At 57.8% G+C, this 20926-nt stretch overlaps 1 protein-coding gene across 4 annotated transcripts in view; it reads left to right on the top strand.

Moving 5' to 3' along the window:
• The first annotated feature begins 1638 nt into the window (after window positions 1-1638).
• The window catches only part of Fzd2 (frizzled class receptor 2), a 30736-nt gene continuing 11448 nt past the window's right edge, over window positions 1639-20926 (top strand). Inside the window, exons 1-3 of one of the 4 annotated variants that reach the window (XR_010048378.1) lie at window positions 1639-3601; window positions 8981-9132; window positions 9954-11197. Coding sequence is in view for 1 of the 4 variants with exons in the window: in XM_063251712.1 (XP_063107782.1) it covers window positions 1894-3549 (1656 nt within the window). In the remaining 3 variants the exon portion in view is untranslated. Of the gene's footprint in view, window positions 4732-8980; window positions 11198-20926 lie in introns of those variants that run through there. The other 3 variants (XR_010048376.1, XR_010048377.1, XM_063251712.1) reach the window with 3 other exon arrangements.

The following is a 20926-nucleotide window of genomic DNA, read 5'->3' on the forward strand; positions in this document are numbered from 1 at the left end:
CCTGTGCCACCAAGCCTGCCATCAAGTCCTGACAGGCAAGGACACTGACATTTTCCTCCACATCCCCTGTGGCCCTCACATAGGGGCCTGAGAGCAGCAGCCTCAGCAGAAGTGTGCTGAATGGGCTGGGGTCCAGGCTGGCCGCCAGCATCAAAACCAGGGCCAAACCCCAAAGTCACCCAAGAAGGGAGTGTGCAGAGCAAATGAGCTGCTCCTAACAGACACAGGAGGTTTTGAGGGCCCTTCCAGGCCCAGCGGAACCTCCCCCTCGGGGTGGCCAGGGAAGGGACACTGTCACCCAGGCTGGCCTGAGGGCTGCCATGCAAGGAAACTGAAGATGCGGCAGGCATCTGCCTGTGAGGTGACTGCTTGGTTTCCTGTTGCCTAGTCCTGTCCCCAAGCCCGGCTCCCCAGTGGAGGGAACCCTGCCAGGCTGCCAAGCGACACCCAGGAGCCAGGAGCACCAGAGGGCCCTTACCCCCTGCTCTGGGCAGGGATGGCCGGCAGGGCGGCCAGGGACCCACGGCAAAGTCGCCTGTCGCTTTGACTCTGAAGGAAACTTTCTTCCCACAGGGGAAAAAAGCAGCTTCCTAGGAGACAGACAGTGGCTTTCAGGTTGCAAAGAATCAGCAAACATTTTGCGAACCCGGCCAGACTCAGGGCCCTCTCATCCATCCCTACACAGGGTTTGCGGTCCTCATCCTGGCTCTTCTTTCATCTAACCTTCTCGGTTTAAAAGGCGAGCGTTTCCTGGGCCCAAGCAGGAAACCGCTCCCCGACTTACTTTCTGCTTTTCAACCCCTTTCCTTGGGGTCCATACCGGCCCTCACCACCGTGGGGGCGTCTAACAGCCAACATCGGCCCCCTCCGCTTTCGGGGGACCCCAGCGCGAGAACCTCGGAGCCCTCGCACTCCCCGAGCAGCTTCTCCGCAGGCCACCACCACCAGCCCATTCCACTAACTTCCAATCACCCTCCAGCTTCGCTTTGTATCCCGAAGACTGGGAGGGGCCCCTGCTCCTGCACCCCGCCCCCAGCCTGAGTTCCCGAGTTTGTTACTCGGAGGTGCCACCGCCACAAAGGCCATAATGGGCTCCTTTGTGCTCGCTGCGGGGCAATTACACAAGGGCTCCGGGCCCCTTTAAGAGCCTCTTAAAGAGATAGGCTCCCATTCTTCAGGGGGTCTTGGAAGGGTGTGAGCTGGGGAGAGGCGAGGCGAACCCCAAGTTTTGAGCGTGGGATGAGGCGACCGTCGGCTTAGGTTTCGCCAGAGGCGCAGATACAAAAGTCTGTAAGTTACTAGTTCTTTTTTAATAAAGATTTTAACTCTAAGTTTACTTCATTTGCAACCTCAAACGGGAAGGGGGACATCCAGAGCAACGCGGCAGGGCAGCATCTTCCAGGAAGTTGGGGGCCGGGGCCCCAGGCTCCACCAGAGTCTGGTGGCCCTGCCGGCGCCCCCCAGTCCAGGCCTACCGCCTGTCTCTTTAAAAGCCCAGGGGGACGGGGTGGTTCTGGGCGTCCGGTTTCGGGGGGGGGTCTCATTACGGGAAAGGACCAATGAAAACCCGGGGCGGGGCCCGGGTTTGAATCTCATTGGTCCGAGACACATTCAGGGCAGAAGCTGAGCACTCGACGGGGCGGTTTCAAGGATCCCTTTATTTCGGGGTCTGCGGGGGTAGGCGGGGCCGCCGGCGGGGGCCTCCTTGAAACCGACTAATTGGGATCCTAGAGGCGGAGGTGAGGCTGGAGGAGGCACAAAGGCGTCCGCGAAAGGAGCAGCAGTCGGAGGGGCAGGAGGCGCAGAGTTGTAACTCGGCGGGCGCAAGCCGAGTTCGCACGGGCCGGAGCCGGGCAGGGCCGGGCGGGACCGGGGCTGGCGCTCCCGAGCAGCATGCGGCCCCGCCTGCTGCTGGCACTGCTGCTTCTACCGCTGCTGTTGCTGCGCGCGCACGCCGAGCGGGGCCTGTCGGTGCCGGAGCACGGCTTCTGCCAGCCCATCTCCATCCCGCTGTGCACCGACATCGCCTACAACCAGACCATCCTGCCCAACCTGCTGGGCCACACAAGCCAGGAGGACGCGGGCCTCGAGGTGCACCAGTTTTACCCGTTGGTGAAGGTGCAGTGCTCGCCTGAGCTGCGCTTCTTCCTGTGCGCCATGTACGCGCCCGTGTGCACCGTGCTGGAGCAGGCCATCCCGCCGTGCCGCGCCATCTGCGAGCGCGCGCGTCAGGGCTGCGAGGCGCTCATGAACAAGTTCGGCTTCCAGTGGCCCGAGCGCCTTCGCTGCGAGCTCTTTCCCCGCCACGGCGCCGAGCAGCTGTGCGTAGGCCAGAACCGCTCGGAGGATGGCGCGCCCGGCACCGCGCCGCCCGGGCCTGCGCCCGACACCGCGCCCGCTTCCCCCGCGCCGCGCCCGCGCCCCGCCGCGCCGCCCGCATCCCCGTTCCGCTGCCCACGCGTGCTGCGCGTGCCCGCTTACCTCAGCTACCGCTTCCTGGGCGAGCGCGACTGCGCCGCTCCCTGCGAGCCCGCGCGCCCCGACGGCGCGCTCTTCTTCTCGCAGGAAGAGACGCGGTTCGCGCGCCTCTGGATCCTCACGTGGTCCGTGCTGTGCTGTGCCTCTACCTTCTTCACCGTCACCACCTACCTGGTGGACATGCAGCGCTTCCGCTACCCCGAGCGCCCCATCGTGTTCCTGTCCGGCTGCTACACCATGGTGTCTGTGGCCTACATCGCGGGTTTCGTGCTCCAAGAACGCGCCGTGTGCAATGAGCGCTTCTCGGACGATGGCTACCGCACGGTGGTGCAGGGCACCAAGAAGGAGGGCTGCACGCTTCTCTTCATGGTGCTCTACTTCTTCAGCATGGCCAGTTCCATCTGGTGGGTCATTCTGTCGCTCACCTGGTTCCTGGCCGCAGGCATGAAGTGGGGCCACGAAGCCATCGAGGCCAACTCGCAGTATTTCCATTTGGCCGCCTGGGCCGTGCCGGCCGTCAAAACCGTGGCCATTCTGGCGCTGGGCCAGGTGGACGGCGACCTGCTGAGCGGTGTGTGCTTTGTGGGGCTGCAAAGCATGGACCCGCTGCGCGGCTTCGTGCTGGCGCCGCTCTTCGTGTACCTGTTCGTGGGCACGTCCTTCCTGCTGGCCGGCTTCGTGTCGCTCTTCCGCATCCGCACGGTCATGAAGCACGACGGCACGAAGACGGAGAAGTTGGAGCGCCTCATGGTGCGCATCGGCGTGTTCAGCGTGCTGTACACGGTGCCGGCCACCATCGTGCTGGCCTGCTACTTCTACGAGCAGGCCTTCCGCGAGCGCTGGGAGCGCTCCTGGGTCAGCCAGCACTGCCGCAGCCTGGCCATCCCGTGCCCCGCGCCCCACGCGCCGCGCGCCGCACCCGACTTCACGGTCTATATGATCAAGTACCTCATGACGCTCATCGTGGGCATCACGTCGGGCTTCTGGATCTGGTCCGGCAAGACGCTGCACTCATGGCGCAAGTTCTACGCGCGCCTTGCGCGGCGCCGGCGCGGGGAGACGACGGTGTGAGAACTCGGGACCTCGGCGGACCCCATCCCGGAGCCGGCCTTGCCCCTGCCAGGTTTGTAATTAGAACTGTAAATAGTCTTTGCAAATGTAATTATATATTTTCTATTTAAAAGAAAAAAAGGAGAGAGAGGAAACAAAAAGAACTGGAGGGCTCCTCTACTGAAGACCGAGTGCGGTGACCGCCCCGTGCTGGGATCTGGGGGTCTCCTGGGGAGTTAGGGGACCCAAGAGCGGCGAGCTGGTTCCATCCAGCTGCGCCCAGAGCCAGCCCTGCCACTTTTGTCTGCGTGGAGCCCGCGGAGTTGTGGGATAATTTGGATCCAGACCTGGATTCCTTGTCTTAGTTCCTTTTCCACTCCCCCCCTCGCCTCATTCGTGCTGTCCTACACACGTACTTATAGACCTCCTACCCGAAGGGAAGAAAGTGAGGCAGAGGCTGGGAGCCCACGGACAGGCAGGTGGTCCAGCGCCCTCACCTGCAGCCTGGGGGTCTGCAGTTTTTTCCCCTCAGCTCCATCAACGATCACCCCCCCCCCCATAGGCGCACCCCACTTTAGTTCCGGTCCTCTCCTCTGCCTGGGAACTTTTAGCCTTCGAACTCGGTGGAAGTCCTGGAGTTTTGAGACCCTGCGTCTCCCCTTCTTTCCCTGCAGTCTGCTCTTTCCCCGTCCGACTGAAACGCCTCCCTCGGTCCAAGGTAGCAGCGCTGGGTTTGGCTTGTGTGTTATAAGTGCATTTTTATTGTTGTTTGGGGGCCTTTGTTTCTATCCAAAAAAGCATTAAAAATGGGTTGGGGTGGAGGGAGGTACTGATGGGTTGGTGGGATTTTTAGTTTGCTTTTAAAACTCGTCCCGGAGAAAACAGAAGGGAAGGAGAGGTGGGTGGCTTCCCCGGGAGGAGGCCGGGGCCGCGGGATGTGGCACAGATGTTGCCTGTCTCTCCCCACCTCCCCGTCAAGCCCGAGACTTTCCCTAGCTCGCCGCCTGCGGGGCGGTGTACGTAGCCTTTGCTGGTTTCCAGCACACACCCCATGCTCTCAACCATGGGGAATATTTTAAAAGTTTAATTCCAAAGGATTAGGCGAAAGACAACTGTGCCAGTTAACTGTTTTCCCACCTCCTGTTTGTTGATAATCGTGCAAATTAGAGGCTAATAATCATAATAAAAGTGCATTTAATTATCTTCCAGAGATCTAGCCCTTTAATTGCATTTAACTGGGTCGTAACTTTATTAACTTTACCAAATCGTATCTTCCCCTCCCCCGGGGCGGGGGTGGGGGTGGGACGAGAAGTGCGCTTCTGGCCCAACATCTTGCTTTTTTCCGCGGAAAGGGGACGGGAAAGGGTGCCTTGTCCTCCTTTGTTGGCTGAGCTGGGACGCGAGAAAGTGAGCCGGGACCCCTGGGCGGCGCGTGGCTGGGCTGAGGGAGAGAAGCCGAGCCCGCTAATTGAAGTCATGTGGCCGTGCGCATCGAGCCCGGGGCCCAGCGGAATCCCCACTCGAGCGCCGGCCGGAGGATGCACGTGTGACGTCTGCCGGCGTCCCCGGGCTGCACTGTCTGCAGGGAGCAGGGAAGTCGCTGAGCGCGAACCGAGCGCCGCCCGCCAAGGCGGGAGCCTGGAAAGCCGGGGTCGGAGACCCAGCCGGTGGGGAGAGGGCTGCGAGTCCCCGCCTGAGCCCCCAGCACGGGCTTGGTGTGCGCCCGGCGATGCAGGCCATGGTGGGCGGGGACCTTCGCAAAGGGGGTCCGTGCGCCCGCCCTCCAGCCTAGGGTGGATTATTGCACCTTTCTCCCTCCCCTGTATCACCGGGTGCTGCCGGGGGAACCCAGCCCCCGCGCGTGCCCACTCTGTGCCAGAGCTGCCCGGGCGCCTGGCGTTTTGAGAAGGGCACGACCTGCACACAGCTTCTCCAAGGAGGTTGCTAGGGGCCAGCGAGGCGCCACCCCCCACTTCCGGTTCCTTCAGGAACAACTTCTGGAGAAAGGCAGCTTTCCACCAGTGTATAGGGAGGTTGCGGCTGGAGGGACCCCGACCAGACCACCCAGCTCTAGGCTGTATCTTGAAAACCCAGTTAAAAATGGGGGCTTGGCAGGTTGGGGCGGCGCTGAAACCCCAGCACTGCGGGAGCCTGAGCCAGCAAGATGGCAAGTTTGGGTCACACCGGGGCCGCTTAGTGAGCCCCTGTTTCAAGAGGGGGAGTGCTTAGCCTCGGAGCATCGGCAGCACACAAGCAAACCAAACCCCAGGCGAGCTGGGGGCGGGGGCGGGAATGGGATGCCCTGCAGCCTCAGGCCCTGCGACTGAGGGCTCTGCAGAGCAGGGGTAAGGGGCCCCCTTCCCGCTGAGCCCTATGCTGCAGCACAGACCTCCTCCCCACCTTGAGAGGCTCCTTCTGGAGCTGCCCCTCAGAGCCCCAACTTCTCCCAGGCAGAATTCTGTGTCCCCTGCAAACCCCCAGACTTGTCTGGACTCTATTTTTTTTTTTTTTAACTTTTTATCGGTACCAGGGATCGAACTCACGACCGCCTGCCTGCAAGGCAGGTGCTTATGCCGCTGAGCTAAATCTCCAGCCCCTTGTCTTGACTTTAGGGGCACTGTCCAGGATGCCAGGGTGGGGGGTGGGAGGGAGCTTTGGGACCCAAGTCCACCCTCCTGTCAGAAAATTGTGGCCCCACTCTTTTTTTCTTTTGAAGTGCTCGGCATTGAATCCAGGGCTCTGCACTGAGATGAATCCTCAGCTTGTTTTGTCTTTGGAATTTTGAGATCGATGTCTAGTTGCATTAATCAGCTGCTTAGGCCGGGCTTAAACTTGTGGTCTTCCTGCCTCAGCCTCCTGGAGTGCTGGGATTGCAGGCGAGGGCCTCTTGATGCTGGCTGTGACTGCTGTCGATTATCTGTATCATCACCTTCCTCATCTGTAAGTGGGTCTTAAACTCGGGTTTGGGGTGTTGCTTGGCATTTGAGCAGTTTCCTAGTATACATGAGGCCCTAGATTCCCTCCCCCCTATCACAAGTGGGTTGGCCTTGGGGGAGTGACTCTCCAAGAATCTGAAGTCTATTGATCTGCTGGAAAAACAGAGCCAGACCTGTGTGAAACACATTTTAGGTTATTTTGTTTGTTTGTTTTGGGTATTGGCAATCGAACTCACATGCTTGCAAAGGCAGGCGCTTATGCTGATGAGCTAAATCCCCAATTCCACACTTTAGTTTTTTGAGGCAAGGGCTTCTTATGTAGTCCAGGTTGGCCTTAAATTCACAGAGATCCTTCTACCTCAGCCTCCCAAATACTGAGGTTATAGGCATGCACCGCTATTCCTGGTTTCGTGTGAATGAACTTGCACTCATGTAGGAGGCTGCTGGACGTTCCATCTGTACCCTCTCCCAACATCCTCCTACCCCAGCTCCTTTCTAGCCCATCTGCTGATTCTTATCCCTGGTCTCCCTGAAAGACATAGAAGAAGAGAAGGCGTCAGCCCTCAGGTGACACGGGATGAACCCTGACGCACTGTCAGGGAGGCAGAGAGGACAGGGGGACTGTGGCCTGGCTGCATGTGGAGAGGCCTGGGCCTTTGGGCTGCAGATGGACACATGAATTCTGTAAGGTATCGCTTCTCTGGCCACTGGCATGAATCTGCAGAAGAGTCCCAGATGGAAGGCTGTCCCTGCCCCAGGGCTTCCCACCTGTTGCCCAGCTGTTCTGCACACTCCCAGCTGTCCCCCAGCTCCAAGTGCCAGCCTGGATCACCTTTGGGGTGGTAGTGGGTTTGTCCTCCCTCTGTTCTCCAATTGGGACAGAATGTCCTTTGCCTGGATGAGTAGGGCACTCAGCGGCCGCCTGTCCTAGGTTTTGAAGCCAGCTAATGAGGGTGAGTGCTGGCTTTCCTGCTCCATTCCTGCCCCCTGGCCCTTCACAGCCTGAGACCTGGAAAAGCTGTGGCAAAAGTGGCAAGAGGACAAGGTGGGATGGGGCATGGTGCCCTGAAATGCCACTCCTTCCCAATGGGGCCCAGAGAGGAGCTGATCTGGCCTTGAGCCAGCTATCCAGAGAGTCCTGATGGGGTGACTGGATGTCACCCTAATCTGGCAGAGCCAGGACGGAGGCGGGAGGTGGCCTCCTTCCCCAGGTCTGCCTGCAGCTCCGTGGGTGGGCATGCAGTACAGTCTGAAACAGCCGGCAGTAACTAGCTAATCACCAGGCTGCCTGAGCAAGAGAGGGGACAGGACAGGCCAGCTACGGCCCCCCAGGAAGCCCTGTCCTTCTACCATGGGTAGAAGGCGGGGAAGGGACCCTGGCCACTGCTCACAGCAGCACTAGGCATGTAGTGATTCTGCTGTGTTGTCCTCTGGTCCACTCACTGGGGCAGTTGGGGCTCAGAGATAGAGCAGTGTGACCCATGGCTGGGGACTGGCCAGGGCTAAGGAAGTAGAGGGCAGAAAGGGGGCAGAGCTGGGGGTTCTATGACCCAGACTCTTGCTCGAGGTGGCTGGTGCAGTTCCAGCTGAGGAGGCCCTGCATTTGATCCCAGCACTGCAGAACAAGAAAAAAGAGAAACAAAGATCCTCCCATGTCCTGAAGAGCATCCCTACCCTGGCCTATGGTGCATGCCCTAGGCCATTCGTTCTTGGGGTCTGCAGGGTACGGGAGTCCCAGGTTCTGCCCAGCTGCCCACAGCCGCTGCACTGCCTGTGAAGGTGGAGTAGGAGGCCTTACCTTGCAGTGACCCTGAGGTTGAAACAAACCAATTCTGCTGGGGTTTAAAGTAGGCCTGGCACATAATAAATGCTCAATAAATGCTATTTAATGCATTCCCATGTTGGCTCAGTGGTGTTCTTTGTTCTTGCTTTGTTGTGGTCTGGGGATTAAACTCAGGGCCTCACACACACTAGACAGGCACTGTACCATCAAGCTACACCCCAGTATGAAATTGTGATTGTTTGGTCCTCTGTGGTGCCAGAGAGAAGAGAAAGACAGAGACACAGAAGGAGGGGGAGAGGGAAAGAGAAGGGAAGAGAGAGAGAGGAGAAAAGCCTTTATTGAGGGCACGGGAGGGTTACCAAAGAGTCAGGAAAGAACTACTGTCTTTATTTGGAATTTGACAGGAGCCGGTGAAGTGATGCTTTAACAGCTGATTGAAGGAGCATTCGTTAGGGCATGGTCAAAAAGCGGGAGGTTTGGGCTCATAGGAACGCAAAGAAGCATTTTCTAGGAAAAGCCTGTCAGTACTTAGTACTCATCTTGAGGCAGGTACTTGCTAAGCTCCAGGTTACACAAATTCAGTCCCTGAAAAATAAGTCAGTCCCTGGCTACGCACAGCTTAGTCTCATTTATTTTGGTATGGTTTGGTTTTTGGTTTTTTGAGACCAAAACTACTCGTCGATGAGTAGTAGCCCAGGATGGCCTCAAACTCATGGTGATCCTCCTGCCTCAGTCTCCCAGGTGCTGGGTTCCAGCTGTGCACCTCGAGCCCCCCTGCTTACTGGTCCGGCCATGTCTGTCTGTGGGCCCCCGATGTGTACCTGGGGCCTGCGAGTGTCAGGCAAGCGCCCTTCGTGAGCATCGAGGAAGTAACCACACACACAGGTGAGGCTGCCAGGAAAGGATGGGTGCCTAGGGCAGAGGGATGCAGACACCACCACAGGATGGGAGGATCAGGCACCAGAGGAGCTTGCAGCGGCGGAAGTGTGCACACCTAGCTAGGACCCACCTTGCTGCCACCCCAGCCTGGCTGAAGCCTGCAGAACTGGAGCAGTCACCCGGGGCACAGCTTGGTGCTGAAGGGCGACACTGCAGAGTAAGAGACGCAGGCTCAGTGGGTTCCCTGGGGAGGACACCTGTGACCCCACGGGGCTGGGCGCACAAGCGACCACATGCCTTAGCCCAAGGGCTGCGCCTGCGTGTGCGGTGCACGTGTGTGGTGCACGTGTGTGAACCACTGTGTGAGTTTGTGGGTGAGCCTGCAGAGCTGGTGATGGCAGGGCATTGTCTAAATCTCTGTGGAGACCTGGGGTCCGGACATCTGGGGCTTCCTGACTCATGGCCAGCGCTCAGACTCCCAGAGAAACTCATTGCACCATGGCCTGCAGTCCTCTGCTCTGACCTGAGTTCTCTATATCTGTCCAGAGCCAACTTCTGCACCCGAATCTGGATTCCCTGGACTCATTTAGAATGTCACATGTGCCCTCTCTGTGACACCAGGTTTGGGTCCTGAAACCCATGCTGGATCATCCTCCCCAGTAACCCCCAACCCGCTCTCCAGGCTCCACCCACCGTCCAGGCCCCGCCTCACCCTCCACGCCCAGTCCTGTCCTCCAGGGCCAATCCTGTCCTCCAGACTCCGCCCATCCTCCAGGCTCCGCCCTGCCCTTTAGGCTCTACCCACTCTCCGGGTTCTGTTCCCCCAGGCCTCATTGTCAAGGCCACTACCTACAAGACCGCGCTGACTTTACGCAGTCTCCGTGGAGAGCAGGACATGCAGGGCAACCATTCTGCGTCACCAGCCCGGCCCACACCAGCCACATGGAGCAAAGACTCAGCCACCAGCCAAGCCAGAATCTCTGGCCCGGGACATCGAGAGACATGAGGAAATGAATGTGGTCAGCTAAGTTTCCTTATGCAGGAGTGGATAACAGAGGCAGATGGTGACTATCATTATTAAGTTCATGTAGCTGGTGCCTTTTAGTTTTGCGTTCCTTTTTTCTTTGAGACAGGGCTTTGCTGTGTCATGCAGGCTGGGCTTGAACTCAAAATCTCAGCCTCCCAGGTAGCTGAGATTCTGGGCGTGTACCGCTGCACCTGGCTGGCACCAGGCTGGCACCAGGCTAAGTCCCTGGCAAGTGGTAATCATTATTCCTTAGGAAGACATTGTTGAAAACCAAGACCATGAGACTCCAGCCACAGTGTGCCCCAAACTCGGTTCCCATGGTCGCGCCCATGGCAGAGAGGCCTTCAGGGGAGGAGCAACCAACAAGATTTGCCTTGTTCTATTTAAGATAAAAATACTGTACTCACGTATTTATTTGAGGCTGGCCTTGAACTTGTAACCTCCTGCCTCAGCCTCCCAAATGGTGGGGCTCCTGGCACTGGTTTGGGGTCTGAGTCAGCCTTACGCTTTTAATGTCATGGTGGGCATAATGTAGCTGAGTTTGCTGCCCTCCTTGGAGGGGCCACAGACGGAGCCACATGTGAATGATACAGGGACATCAGGGGACACAGCCGGCAGAGAGAGAGAGAGAGAGAGAGAGAGAGAGAGCACTAGAAGGAGGAAGAAGCCCGAACCCCTGTGTCCCCTGTCCCCACACCCATCCAGCTCTCCTGCCCACAGTGTGCCTGCTTGGGTGCCTCCCATGGGGGACTGGCACTGGCCACATGGAGAAATGGCCAGGCCCACCAGAAGGCGACAGGGGCGGGGACCTCCCAAGGTCTACCTCCATTCCGCAGCAGGGGCTGGGAGGGCTGGTAAGTTTGCTATATTCTTGTTTTTGTTTTTGTTTTTTGTTTTTTGGTTTTTGCAACAAGGTCTTGCCACATAGTCCAGGCTGGTCTCAAACTTGAAACCCTCCTGCCTCAGCCTGTGGAGTAGCTGGCACTGCAGGTGAGCACCTCCTTCACTCCTCTACAGCACAGGCTCGGTGGTCCTAGAGAACACTTCTTGCGGGGTCCGGGGCTGCTGCTGAGCCAGGGGTCCGGGTGGGGAGATGGGGGGGTGGGGGGTGAAGACGGGACTGGGGCCGGGGCCGGGCCGGGCAGGCTGCTGAGCCCGGCGGGAGAGGCAACCACCCTCACCGGTGTCCCTGCCAGGTGGGCAGCTGACCCGAGGGCGAGGCCCGAGGATGCCGGGGATGTGGGCGGGGCAGGCCGACCAAGCCCCGCAGTCGCGCGCGGTTCCGGAACTGCTGCTGGCCGGGGGAGGGGCGGGCGCGGCTGAGGGCGCAGACGAGAGCTGGTCGGGGTGTTTGTGCAGCTGGAGCCTATTAGGGGCTCTGGCGCGCTCATTAATCCCGGCCTTTCCGGCAGAGGCCAAGCCTGCAGAGGGGGCGCCTGACTGCCGCAGATGGGGGCTGGGGGGAGTCTGGGGCGCTGAGGTCCTGGGGGTCCTGGGGCCCCGCAGGGGGGCCTGCTGCCAGGCGTCTGGCTCTGGGAGGCGGAGGCCCAAGGCACAGATCCAGAAGCGCAGGGTGCTCGGCTCCAAGCAGCGGGCTGGGCGGGCCGGCGTCAGCCCGCAGCCTGGCCCCGGGTACGAGTCCCACACAAGGAGGGGCTCCAGGTTTGCAGGACCCCAAACCGCCTGCCGCGCAGCCTCCCGGAGCAGGCCGTACCTCGGGTTCGAGTTCGGTGGTTCTAAGCGGCCCGCTGTGAGCTGTAGCACCCAAGTAAGGTTCTGGCTCTACTGTCCTTTCCGCGGCCAACCCAGGGCTGGCGTCCTTTCCTCAGCCTCTGTGGCTGCCCTGCCCTCACCCACCCTGGTAGACAGGGTCTATCCCAGGGTTTCCCTGATGGTGGGGCAGGGGATCTGCTACAACAAAACCTCAGTAGGAGGACATGGGGCATGGCACAACTCCCTGAGTGGGTGGGGTTCCCAGGGCCAGTGGGACAGGGCAAGAGCTGTAGGACCCCAGTTGGTACGTCTTGGGGAGCAGCTGGGGCTAGAACAGCTATGTCTTGGGGTGGTGCCTGGGGAGGAGAAAACGGCAGGCACCCACCTCCATGCAGGCCATGGGGACTCTGGTGGCAGGGACCCCTTTCCTCCTGGGCAGCACCTCATGTGTGATAGTGACCAGGCTTCTGTCCTTGGAACCACTCTGGGGTGCAGGCAAGAAAACCCATGCCCCAGGGTCATGTGTGGGTGAATGTGAGGTGACCCATCTTGCCCAGGACCTGTTTTGGGCAGTGGGGGCGTGGAGCGAGTGGCAGGAAAAGGAGACCCTGTGTCCTAGGGACCCCAAGGATTGGTGCTGTTCGTGGCTCCCTGGGCCGAGAGCTCACCGTGACAGCATTGGTGTGGCCCTGAGGTCCTGTCCCGCAGGCTGGACTCCTTGGCCCAGCCTTCTCCTGTGTCCTTTCTCCCAGCCCATCCCTTGGCCTCCATTCAGCAACACCAGGCCTGTGAAGGGCAGTGCCCCATGGGGCAGTGTCTGGGGTGAGGATGGGACCTGGGCCGGCTCCCTGCACCCTCTCGGAGGGGTGGTGGGCAGCAGGGACGAGGGTCAGGAGCTGCCCGGGTGGCCAGGGGAGGGCGCCCTGAAGGGACAGGTGCAGCTGCCACCTGGCTGCGGCTGTCGGGGAAGACAGCTGGGTGGCCAGGGAGGGGGCCAAGGCTGGGGACAGCCAGGCCAGAGCCATCAGAATGGCTTCTGTGGAAAGCGACATGGAACAGGTGACCACAGAGACTCAACTCCGAGTCTGTGACATGATCTTGGGCATGTGACAGCAGTGGGTGCCCAGCTCTACCTGCACCAGCACCAGCCATTGACCTCTGCTGGCTGCAGAAACCAAGTCTGCAGGGCAGCAAGGCTGAGCCTGTGTGGTTCCAGCTGGTCCCGAGAGTCAGGGCCATTGCTCCACCTCTGCTCACTGTCCCTGCTCCCCAATCTAGCACAGCTAGCTCATGGGCAGGGACACTGAGCACCCGCAGCCACTGGACCCTGCCCAGTTCTTCAACCCGGTGCAAGGAGGATGCCGTGCAAAAGCAGGGACGAATTTAAGCATTTTAATTAATTTAGACTTTTAGGGTTTTTGGTCTTTCTTGAGGCAGAATTTCATTATGCAGTTCAGGCTGGCTTTGAACTTACTTTGCAGCCCAAGCTGGCCTCAAACTCCTTGGGATCCCCCTGCCTCAGCCTCCCAAGTACTGGAATTACAGGAGTGCAGCACTGTGCCTGGCCAAAATTATTTAGCTTTGAGATAGTGTCTTGCTATGTAGTCCAAGTGGCCTCACTGTGTATCTCAGGCTGGCCTTGAGTGCATGGTAATCTTCCTGCCTCAGCCTCCTGAATGGCTGGTCTTGCTAACTCTTCCCTGCCCCTCAAATTTGGGGCAACCCTTGCCAAGGCATCGCTCCCATCCCCTGAGCAAAGCCATAGAATTCTATGCCCAGCTCTTTTCTGTTTTGTTTTTGTTGTTGTTTTAATTTTGAGACAAGGTTTCACTAATTTGCCCAGGCTGGGCTTGAGCTCCTCTTGCCTCAGCCTCCATGGCAGCTGGGATTCAGGCTTCCTGTCTCTCTGGCTGAGATACCCTGGCCTCCACCTCTTCCCTTCCAGGACCCCAGCTCTGTCTCTTCCAGGTCTGCACAGGTCTCTTGCAAAAGCCCTTGTGGGGATCCCCATGTCTGGGCCCCCACAGTGTCCATGGGGTGCCCCCTACTCCACCCCAGAGCCCACCCAGCCCCTACCATCGCCTATCTCATTGTGCTGTGGGCCCTAGCACGACTTTGAAGCAGGTGGGGAGTGGGCAGAGCCTGTTCTTGTTAAAACTTGTGATTTTTTTATAATCGGGATTTATGCTTTTATTCTGCCTTCTCAAATGCCACATTGCATTAGTCTTTACCTCCAGTCCTATGGCACCTCTTGACCTTTTCATGAGATGAGGGTCTCTCCAGCCCCGTTCCACCTTGGCTCCCTTCCGGTCCTCAGGGTCCCCTCCTCTCAAGGGCAGGACCTGCCGGGCCTGAGTGGGCTCAGAGGTCCCTCGAAGGGAGGCCAGAGCAGTGTCAGAGCAGGAAGGAAGGCTGTACTGTGTTTAATCAAAGTTTGCTTGGTTTGCAGTTTTTAAGTATTTGAACGTCCAGTATGTGGACTTTGACTTAAATTCCTGTCCCAAGTCCTGCCAATGTTTTTGTTGTTGTTGCTATTTCATTTGCATTTGGTTTTCTTTTTGAGACAAGGTCTCCCTATGCACTTCAAGCTCGCCTCCAGTTTGTGGCAGCCTCCCAAGTGCTGGGCTTAAGCCCTGCACCACTACCCAGCAGGTGCTGCCCACATTAAGAGTGGGCCACCTCACAGGGACACGGCATAGGGGACAAAGGTTACCAGGCTGGAGCAAGCAGTTCCATCCCCAGGCCACTGAATGCTGATGGTGTCTGTCTTCGCAGCTGCCTCCTCTGTGGAGCCTGGGTCCCCTGCCACCCTTGGCAGCCTCTCCTCCCCCAACACAGGTGACCTCTTCTGAGTCCCAGCTGGGGCTGGGGCCTTGTATCACCTGCTGTGTGCTATTTACCAAAGGCTTCACACACCTGGAGCTGATAGAGCCCTGCTCTTATCAGCTGTGTGCTCCTGAATAGACAAATGCCTCTCAGTTTCAGGTTACTTGGACATAAAACATGATCATAAGGTCTGCCTGAAGCCAGGCATGGTGGCACATGTCTGTAATCCCAGCACTCAGAAGGCTGAGGCAGGAAGATCACAAATTGAAGACCAGCCTGAACTATAGGGTGAGACCCTGTCATTCAGAAAGATAGAGAAAGAAAGCAACAAAGAAAGAAAACAAAAATGAAAGAAAAGAAAGACCTGCTGTTCTGCAGAATGATGGAACAAAGAGGGAACACTGCAGGGTCCTGCACAGCAGAGAGATGACACTGTGTGCCTCCAACTGCTGCCCTCTGGGTGGTGTGCAGGGCTGAGCCTGTCCTGTGTGTGGCTTAACCTGAACACCACAGTGAGCTAGCTGCCTGCTGTGTCCTCAGGACGGCCCCACTCCAGCCACGGCCACCCAGGAGGCAGCTGCAGAGCTGGGGTTGGCCCCCTGTCCTGTTCACACATCAGCCAGGGAGAGGCCTGGGCCCCAGCCCAGTACCCCACAAACACCTTTCTGAGCAGCGTGGGCTCAGTAACAGTGCCGCCCAGTGAGCAGCTTTCTGAGCCAGTGCAGATGCAAGAGGATGGCAGTGACAGGACCCAGGGCCCTGAGGAGAGAGTAGCTCTGAGCCGGCTTCCATCTCCCGCCATTGACGCATGTGTAACAGGGAGAACTTGTGTCCCATATTTTGGGAGCCCCAATCCGCTGGGAGATTCTGACTAAGCCTGTCCTTCCTCACCACCATCTCTCCAGTTTGTCTCTGGCAGCACTGGAAGTGGCATCCCTGGCCCCTTTTAATTTTGACTTACTTTTGGAAACAGAGCCTTGGTAAACTGCTGCATTCCCCAAGCTGGACTTGAGCTTGCAATCCTCCCCGACCTGGCCTTGCACACTCTGGGGCTGCAGTGGCACCCCTAGGCCAGCTGGGGCCCCATGGCTGGCAATGCCTCTGAAGTGCTGGCCAGTGGGGAGGGTTGCAGACAGCCATGGATGCAATAGGAAGTTCGTGTGCTGGGATGTAGAGAGGCAGGTAAGGAGCAAAGCAGGCAGGACAGTGACAGGAAGTGAGCAGCAAGAAGCCCAGTGGTGAGCACTGGCCTGACACACGCAGGGCCCTGGGCTTCTGCTTCTCTTTAGACTCATTCCCGTTCTATGCTCAGTCACCGTGGCCAAGGCCCAAGCCTGGAGGGGGGGGGCAGGGGCCTCAAATCCAACACAGGCATATACAGCTTTGCACACTTGTGCATGCCTGCCCACAGAGAATGCAGTGTGTCACACAGCACACACAGTACACAGGTGCACACAGGGTACACAGGTGCACACATGGTATGGTGCAGAAGCACCATCACAGACACAGGTGTCTGCACACGTACACACGTGTGCCAATAAACGCAGTGAAGCAACACATACTTGTACACATGTGCACACACAGCCCACTCACAGAGTCTGTGACTGGAGCTTGAACTTCACCTCCCGACGCCAGCCCCAAATCTGTCTTCAGTTAACAGCCGTTGCAGCAGGATATGTAGCGGCCTTGGTCATCTGAGGAGGCCACCAGCTCCCATCCAGTTTCAAGGGTTTTCCCTGGCCAACTCCACTCTGCAGCTCTAAGCTCCAGGCTGGGAGACGGGTGGTGGGGTGGGAGTGCCTGATAACAAGGGGTCTGTGCCAGCGTCCCCACCTACCCAGCCCTGAGCAGAATATGGGTGCAGGTCCAGGCTGGGACCCACAGTGGACAACTGGGTGTCATTGTGACTTTGAGCCCCAGCCTTGTGAGGTGACAGGATGGCACTGTGAGTGACCACTGGACCTCTAATCTGAGCAGCCAGCTGCGGGAAACTCATTGCTGGGCCTCTCTAGAATAAGAGGCCAGGGGTGTCATGTGCATGTTATCATGTGCAGCTATGACTGGCGCTGTGCAGCTGGGGAGGTGGCCATGCTTGTATCATTGCTGGCATGCACCTGGTTCCCAGACGCTGGTGGCCCTGTGCCAGACGCACCTGGCCTGCACTCCTCTGTCCTTAGACAGAAGCTGGCCTTCTTTCTGCTAGCCACCGCCAGGCTGCCTGCTCCCAGGGCCATCTGCCACCTGGTGGCAGGAGCCTGGAAACAGGACCTTTTCCATCCTTCAAGCATCCAACCCTCGCGCTTCTGCTCTTCACCTGGTGTGGACGTCCTGGGCGGACCCTCTCCTCTTAGCTGTGCCAGTCCTACCTGACTTCAGGAAGGAGGAGCTTTGCTTAGTTGGGATGGAGCAAGACCTGTGGACACTGATGTGCTAGGCCAATGTGTGCTGTCCAGCCGCGCCCAGCCCTGGTGGGAGCTCTGGAAGCCCCGGGGCCAGAGTGGTGGACACTTGCTTCCGGAGATCCTGCCACTCCATCCAGGACCTCAGTGCCCTTTGCAGTATGCAGCTATGTGCAGTGCTGTGTTCCTCTGCCACACTTCAGATTCTCAGAGTCCCCACTTGTCTGTCCTTTACACTAGGAGTCAGCCACCCTTGAGACACCCCAAACCCCAGCCCACAACTGCTGGGGGAGCAGGACTGTGCCCGTTCCCTGGGGCACCACGATCACTCAACACCCTTCCCTGGTCTGGGGTGGGATGATTTTGCTACAGCTCTGGATTTCATGGCACTCAGTGTAGAGGGAACCTGCCATGGGGGTGCTGTACACCTATAAACCCCGCTACCTAGAAGGCTGAGGCAGGAGGATGGAAATTCAAGGCCAGCCTGTCTCACAATGAAACAGAACAGAAAGGGCTGAGAATGCAGTTCAGTGGTAGAGAGCTTGCACAGATGCTGGGTTCACACCCAGCACTGTGGAAAAGTTGGGGGACTCCGGGCCCAAAACAGGTAGTCAAGGGGCCCAATCGGTCCAGTGTGAAAGGGCCTCAGGGTCTTACTGAGTCTTCTGTCCAGAGCTGCAGCCCCAGGGCAGAGGAGCCCCCAGCCCTGCCTCCCTTATCAGGGTACTCGACCTCAGGCTATGAGAATGATGAAAAGATTGCTGGAGTCCAGTCAGTTTGGTGAGGGGAGCCCCGGGGGCATTCCTCCACAGAGGGGAGCCCAGCCTTCAGGAAGAAAAAGCCCCCAAGCTGACAGCTCTCTGGCTTTTACTTAGAAACACAGTGTAAAAGAAAACCAGGGGAGCAGCAGCTTGGGCCTGACAGCCTCAAGGCAGGGCAGGCAGTGACGGGAAGCCACTATGGCTGTTTCACACCCACCTCTCACAGTCTCGTGTGCCACAGCTGAATTATTCGAACGTTCTGCCCCACATTTTAACCATTCACTCCTGGCCAAGCCCACCTGCTTGATTACTCCAACCCTCTCTGTGGTGGCTCTTGGTATTGATCTCCCAGTGTAGGGAACCCAGATCCTGCAGAGGTGGAAAGTGCTGGGAATGTGGGACAGCGATCCTGAAAGAGTAGTCCAGAGCTCCTGGGGGTGGAGGGAGGCAAGGAGGAGCCAGGAATATGCTGAAGGCTGGCAGCACAAACCTGGCCACAGAGGTTATGACTATTCACGTGTCTCAGAAACCATTGAATCACATGCTAGCAAAGAGGAACTCGTGCAGTGTGGTGGCGACTGTTTGAGGTCCCGGTTCCTCAGGAAGCTGAGGCAGGAGGCTCACCTGAGTCCACAGGTTTGAGAGGTTAGCTTGGAGGAGGCAGCCAGACCCCTCTTTCTCAAAATAGAAAGAGGGAGGGAAGAACTTTATGGCACCTGTGTTTTTTTATGCAGTGGTTTCCTTTTTCTTTTTTCAAGTGTCTGACAGAATGGAGGTGCGTCGGTCCCGAAGGATGCGCACTGGTGGTGGGGACTGATGGTGGGGACACGGCAGGCAGCTGGTTGTTAGCGCCTGGTTGGTCCAGGCTTGAGTGCCCCTGGGTTTGGATCCAGCAGTGGTATCCGACCCAAGGATGGGGTGGGCAGGTCGCTGCGCTAGGAGACCCAAGGTGCCTGGAACCTTCAGCCCCCAGAAACCCTGCTGCCCCTACAACCCTGCCGGCTCTGAGCCCACAGCCTGGGAGCCACCGCGGTGCAGACTGGCTCTGACCATGTTCCCAGCTCTTTATGGCCGTAGTTACTCCTTTTTTTTCTGGTACCAGGAATCAAACTCATGCTCTCGCATTTGCCAGGTAGGTGTTGTGCCCTGAGTTATATCCCTGGCCCACTTTCTCCTTTTACTCTCACTTTTAACGCAGGCTATTTTTACTAGATAGACTTGTTTTGTTTTTGATAGGACTTCACTATGCAACCCAGACTGTCCTGAAACACACTGTGATCCTCCTGCCTCGGCTTCACCAGTGCTGGGATTATGGACACGTGCCACCACATCCGGCTCCATTTTATGCTTTTTTTTTTTTTGGCGGTACTGGGGATTGAACTCACAACCTTGCGCTTGCCAAGCAGGCGCTTATGCCGCTGAGCTAAATCCCCAGCCCCATTTTAGGCATTTTTAAATCTCTATAAATCCATGAAAAATCGCGACCCAAACAGCATATGAAGCACACGGTTCGCAAAGGGCCGCATCGTAGTCTTCCCGCCGATTCCGGAAGCCCTGTGCAGACTGTGCAGCGGCAGGCTGCAGGTAGGCCCAGGACCCCAGGCTTCGGAAGGGCTGGGGAGAACGCTGAACAGGGCTCGAGGGACGCCCGGCCCAAAGAACCCCGCTGAGGGCCTAGCAGCTGTACTACAATCCACGCCCTGCGCTCCCCGAGGCGCTTGGACGGGCGCGCACTTACGCATGCGCGTGCACGTGCGTGGGTGCTGGGGTCGTCGGGGAGGAGGGGCTCTGTCTGTGTCTCACTCCCAGACCCTAAGGGAGATGCTTGCTCCCAGGCGACCACGCCCCCATGCAGGAGCCTCCTCAGCCCTAGATTCCCCAGGCTGAGCACAGAGCCCTGGGACACAGGGTCAGCGATGACCATGTGATGTCCCTCTCCATGTGCTCCCCTGAGCTGCAGGAATCCGTCTCCAGGAGCATTCGAGGCCAAACATGCAGTCTCCTCAGCTCCCGGGACAGCGAGTGAGACAGCCCCTGTTGGGCCAGGCAGGGATGCCAACTACACGGATGGCTTTGGAGGCCATAGCAGAGTAGCACAGCGCACGGTAGGCAGGGAGCAGCTGTGGAGGTAGGGCCCGGGACAGCTGGAGATCATGTAGGAGCGTGTAACCAGTCTCGGAGGGCAGGGGACACTCATTACTGGAAAGATGCAGTGAGAAAACCACCTTTTACCTGTGAGGTAGGCAGAGATCAGAAAGCTCAATAAGATGCTGCGTCGGTCCATTCTACATAGCCCAAGTTCCCACAGGGTCACAGTAGTCAAAAGGCGGAACCGGGTGTGTGATGGCACTTGCCTCTTGTCATCCCAGCACTTCAGAGGCTGAGGCAGGAGAACCCCTGTAAATTTGAGGTCAGCCTGGGCCACATAAAATCAAATAAATAAATGAAAGGGGGTGAAGGGAGCGACCCAAGTATCTATCAGAAAAGGAATAGATAGATTTTAAAATGAGGCATGCTCATACTGTGGAGTATTATTCAGCCTCCAAAAGAAACACGGTTCTGACAGAATATAGGTGACCATTAAGGCCATGCGCTCAGCAAAACTAGCCAGTGACAAGAGACAAACATCATAGGATCCCTCTTGTAGGGCTTCCCATGAACAAGCAGAGATGTAGTCTGGGAAGCTGAGAGGCCTGGATGCAGAGAGTCACATAGCTGGACAAGAGCGTGGCTGTGTGGTCCGCTGCTGAGGTGCATACTTAGCGAGGGGAACTTTATGTGCTGTGTTGCCTCAGTGAAAAATAAACTGCAGGGAGACAAAGATTCAGATTAAAGAAAAAAGACAGGACAAACAGCCTGAGCTGCTGAGTGTGGGCCACAGAACCCCTGGCTGAAGGTGGCTCTGGTGGTGACATAGCTCGGACCCTGGAATAAAATCCAAGGAAGCAAGGAATCAAGAAATTTGGAGCAAAGGCTTTTATTTTAGGCCTGGTGACGCAGCCCCCTTAGGATCGACCCAGAGACTGCGTGACACAGAGACTGAAGAAAGGAATTTTAAAAGCAAGAGAGAGAGA

This window comes from Cavia porcellus, unplaced genomic scaffold (assembly GCF_034190915.1).
Source record: "Cavia porcellus strain 051 isolate PalLab524CR breed Dunkin Hartley unplaced genomic scaffold, mCavPor4.1 scaffold_6, whole genome shotgun sequence".
Taxonomy (NCBI): Eukaryota; Metazoa; Chordata; class Mammalia; order Rodentia; family Caviidae; genus Cavia; species Cavia porcellus.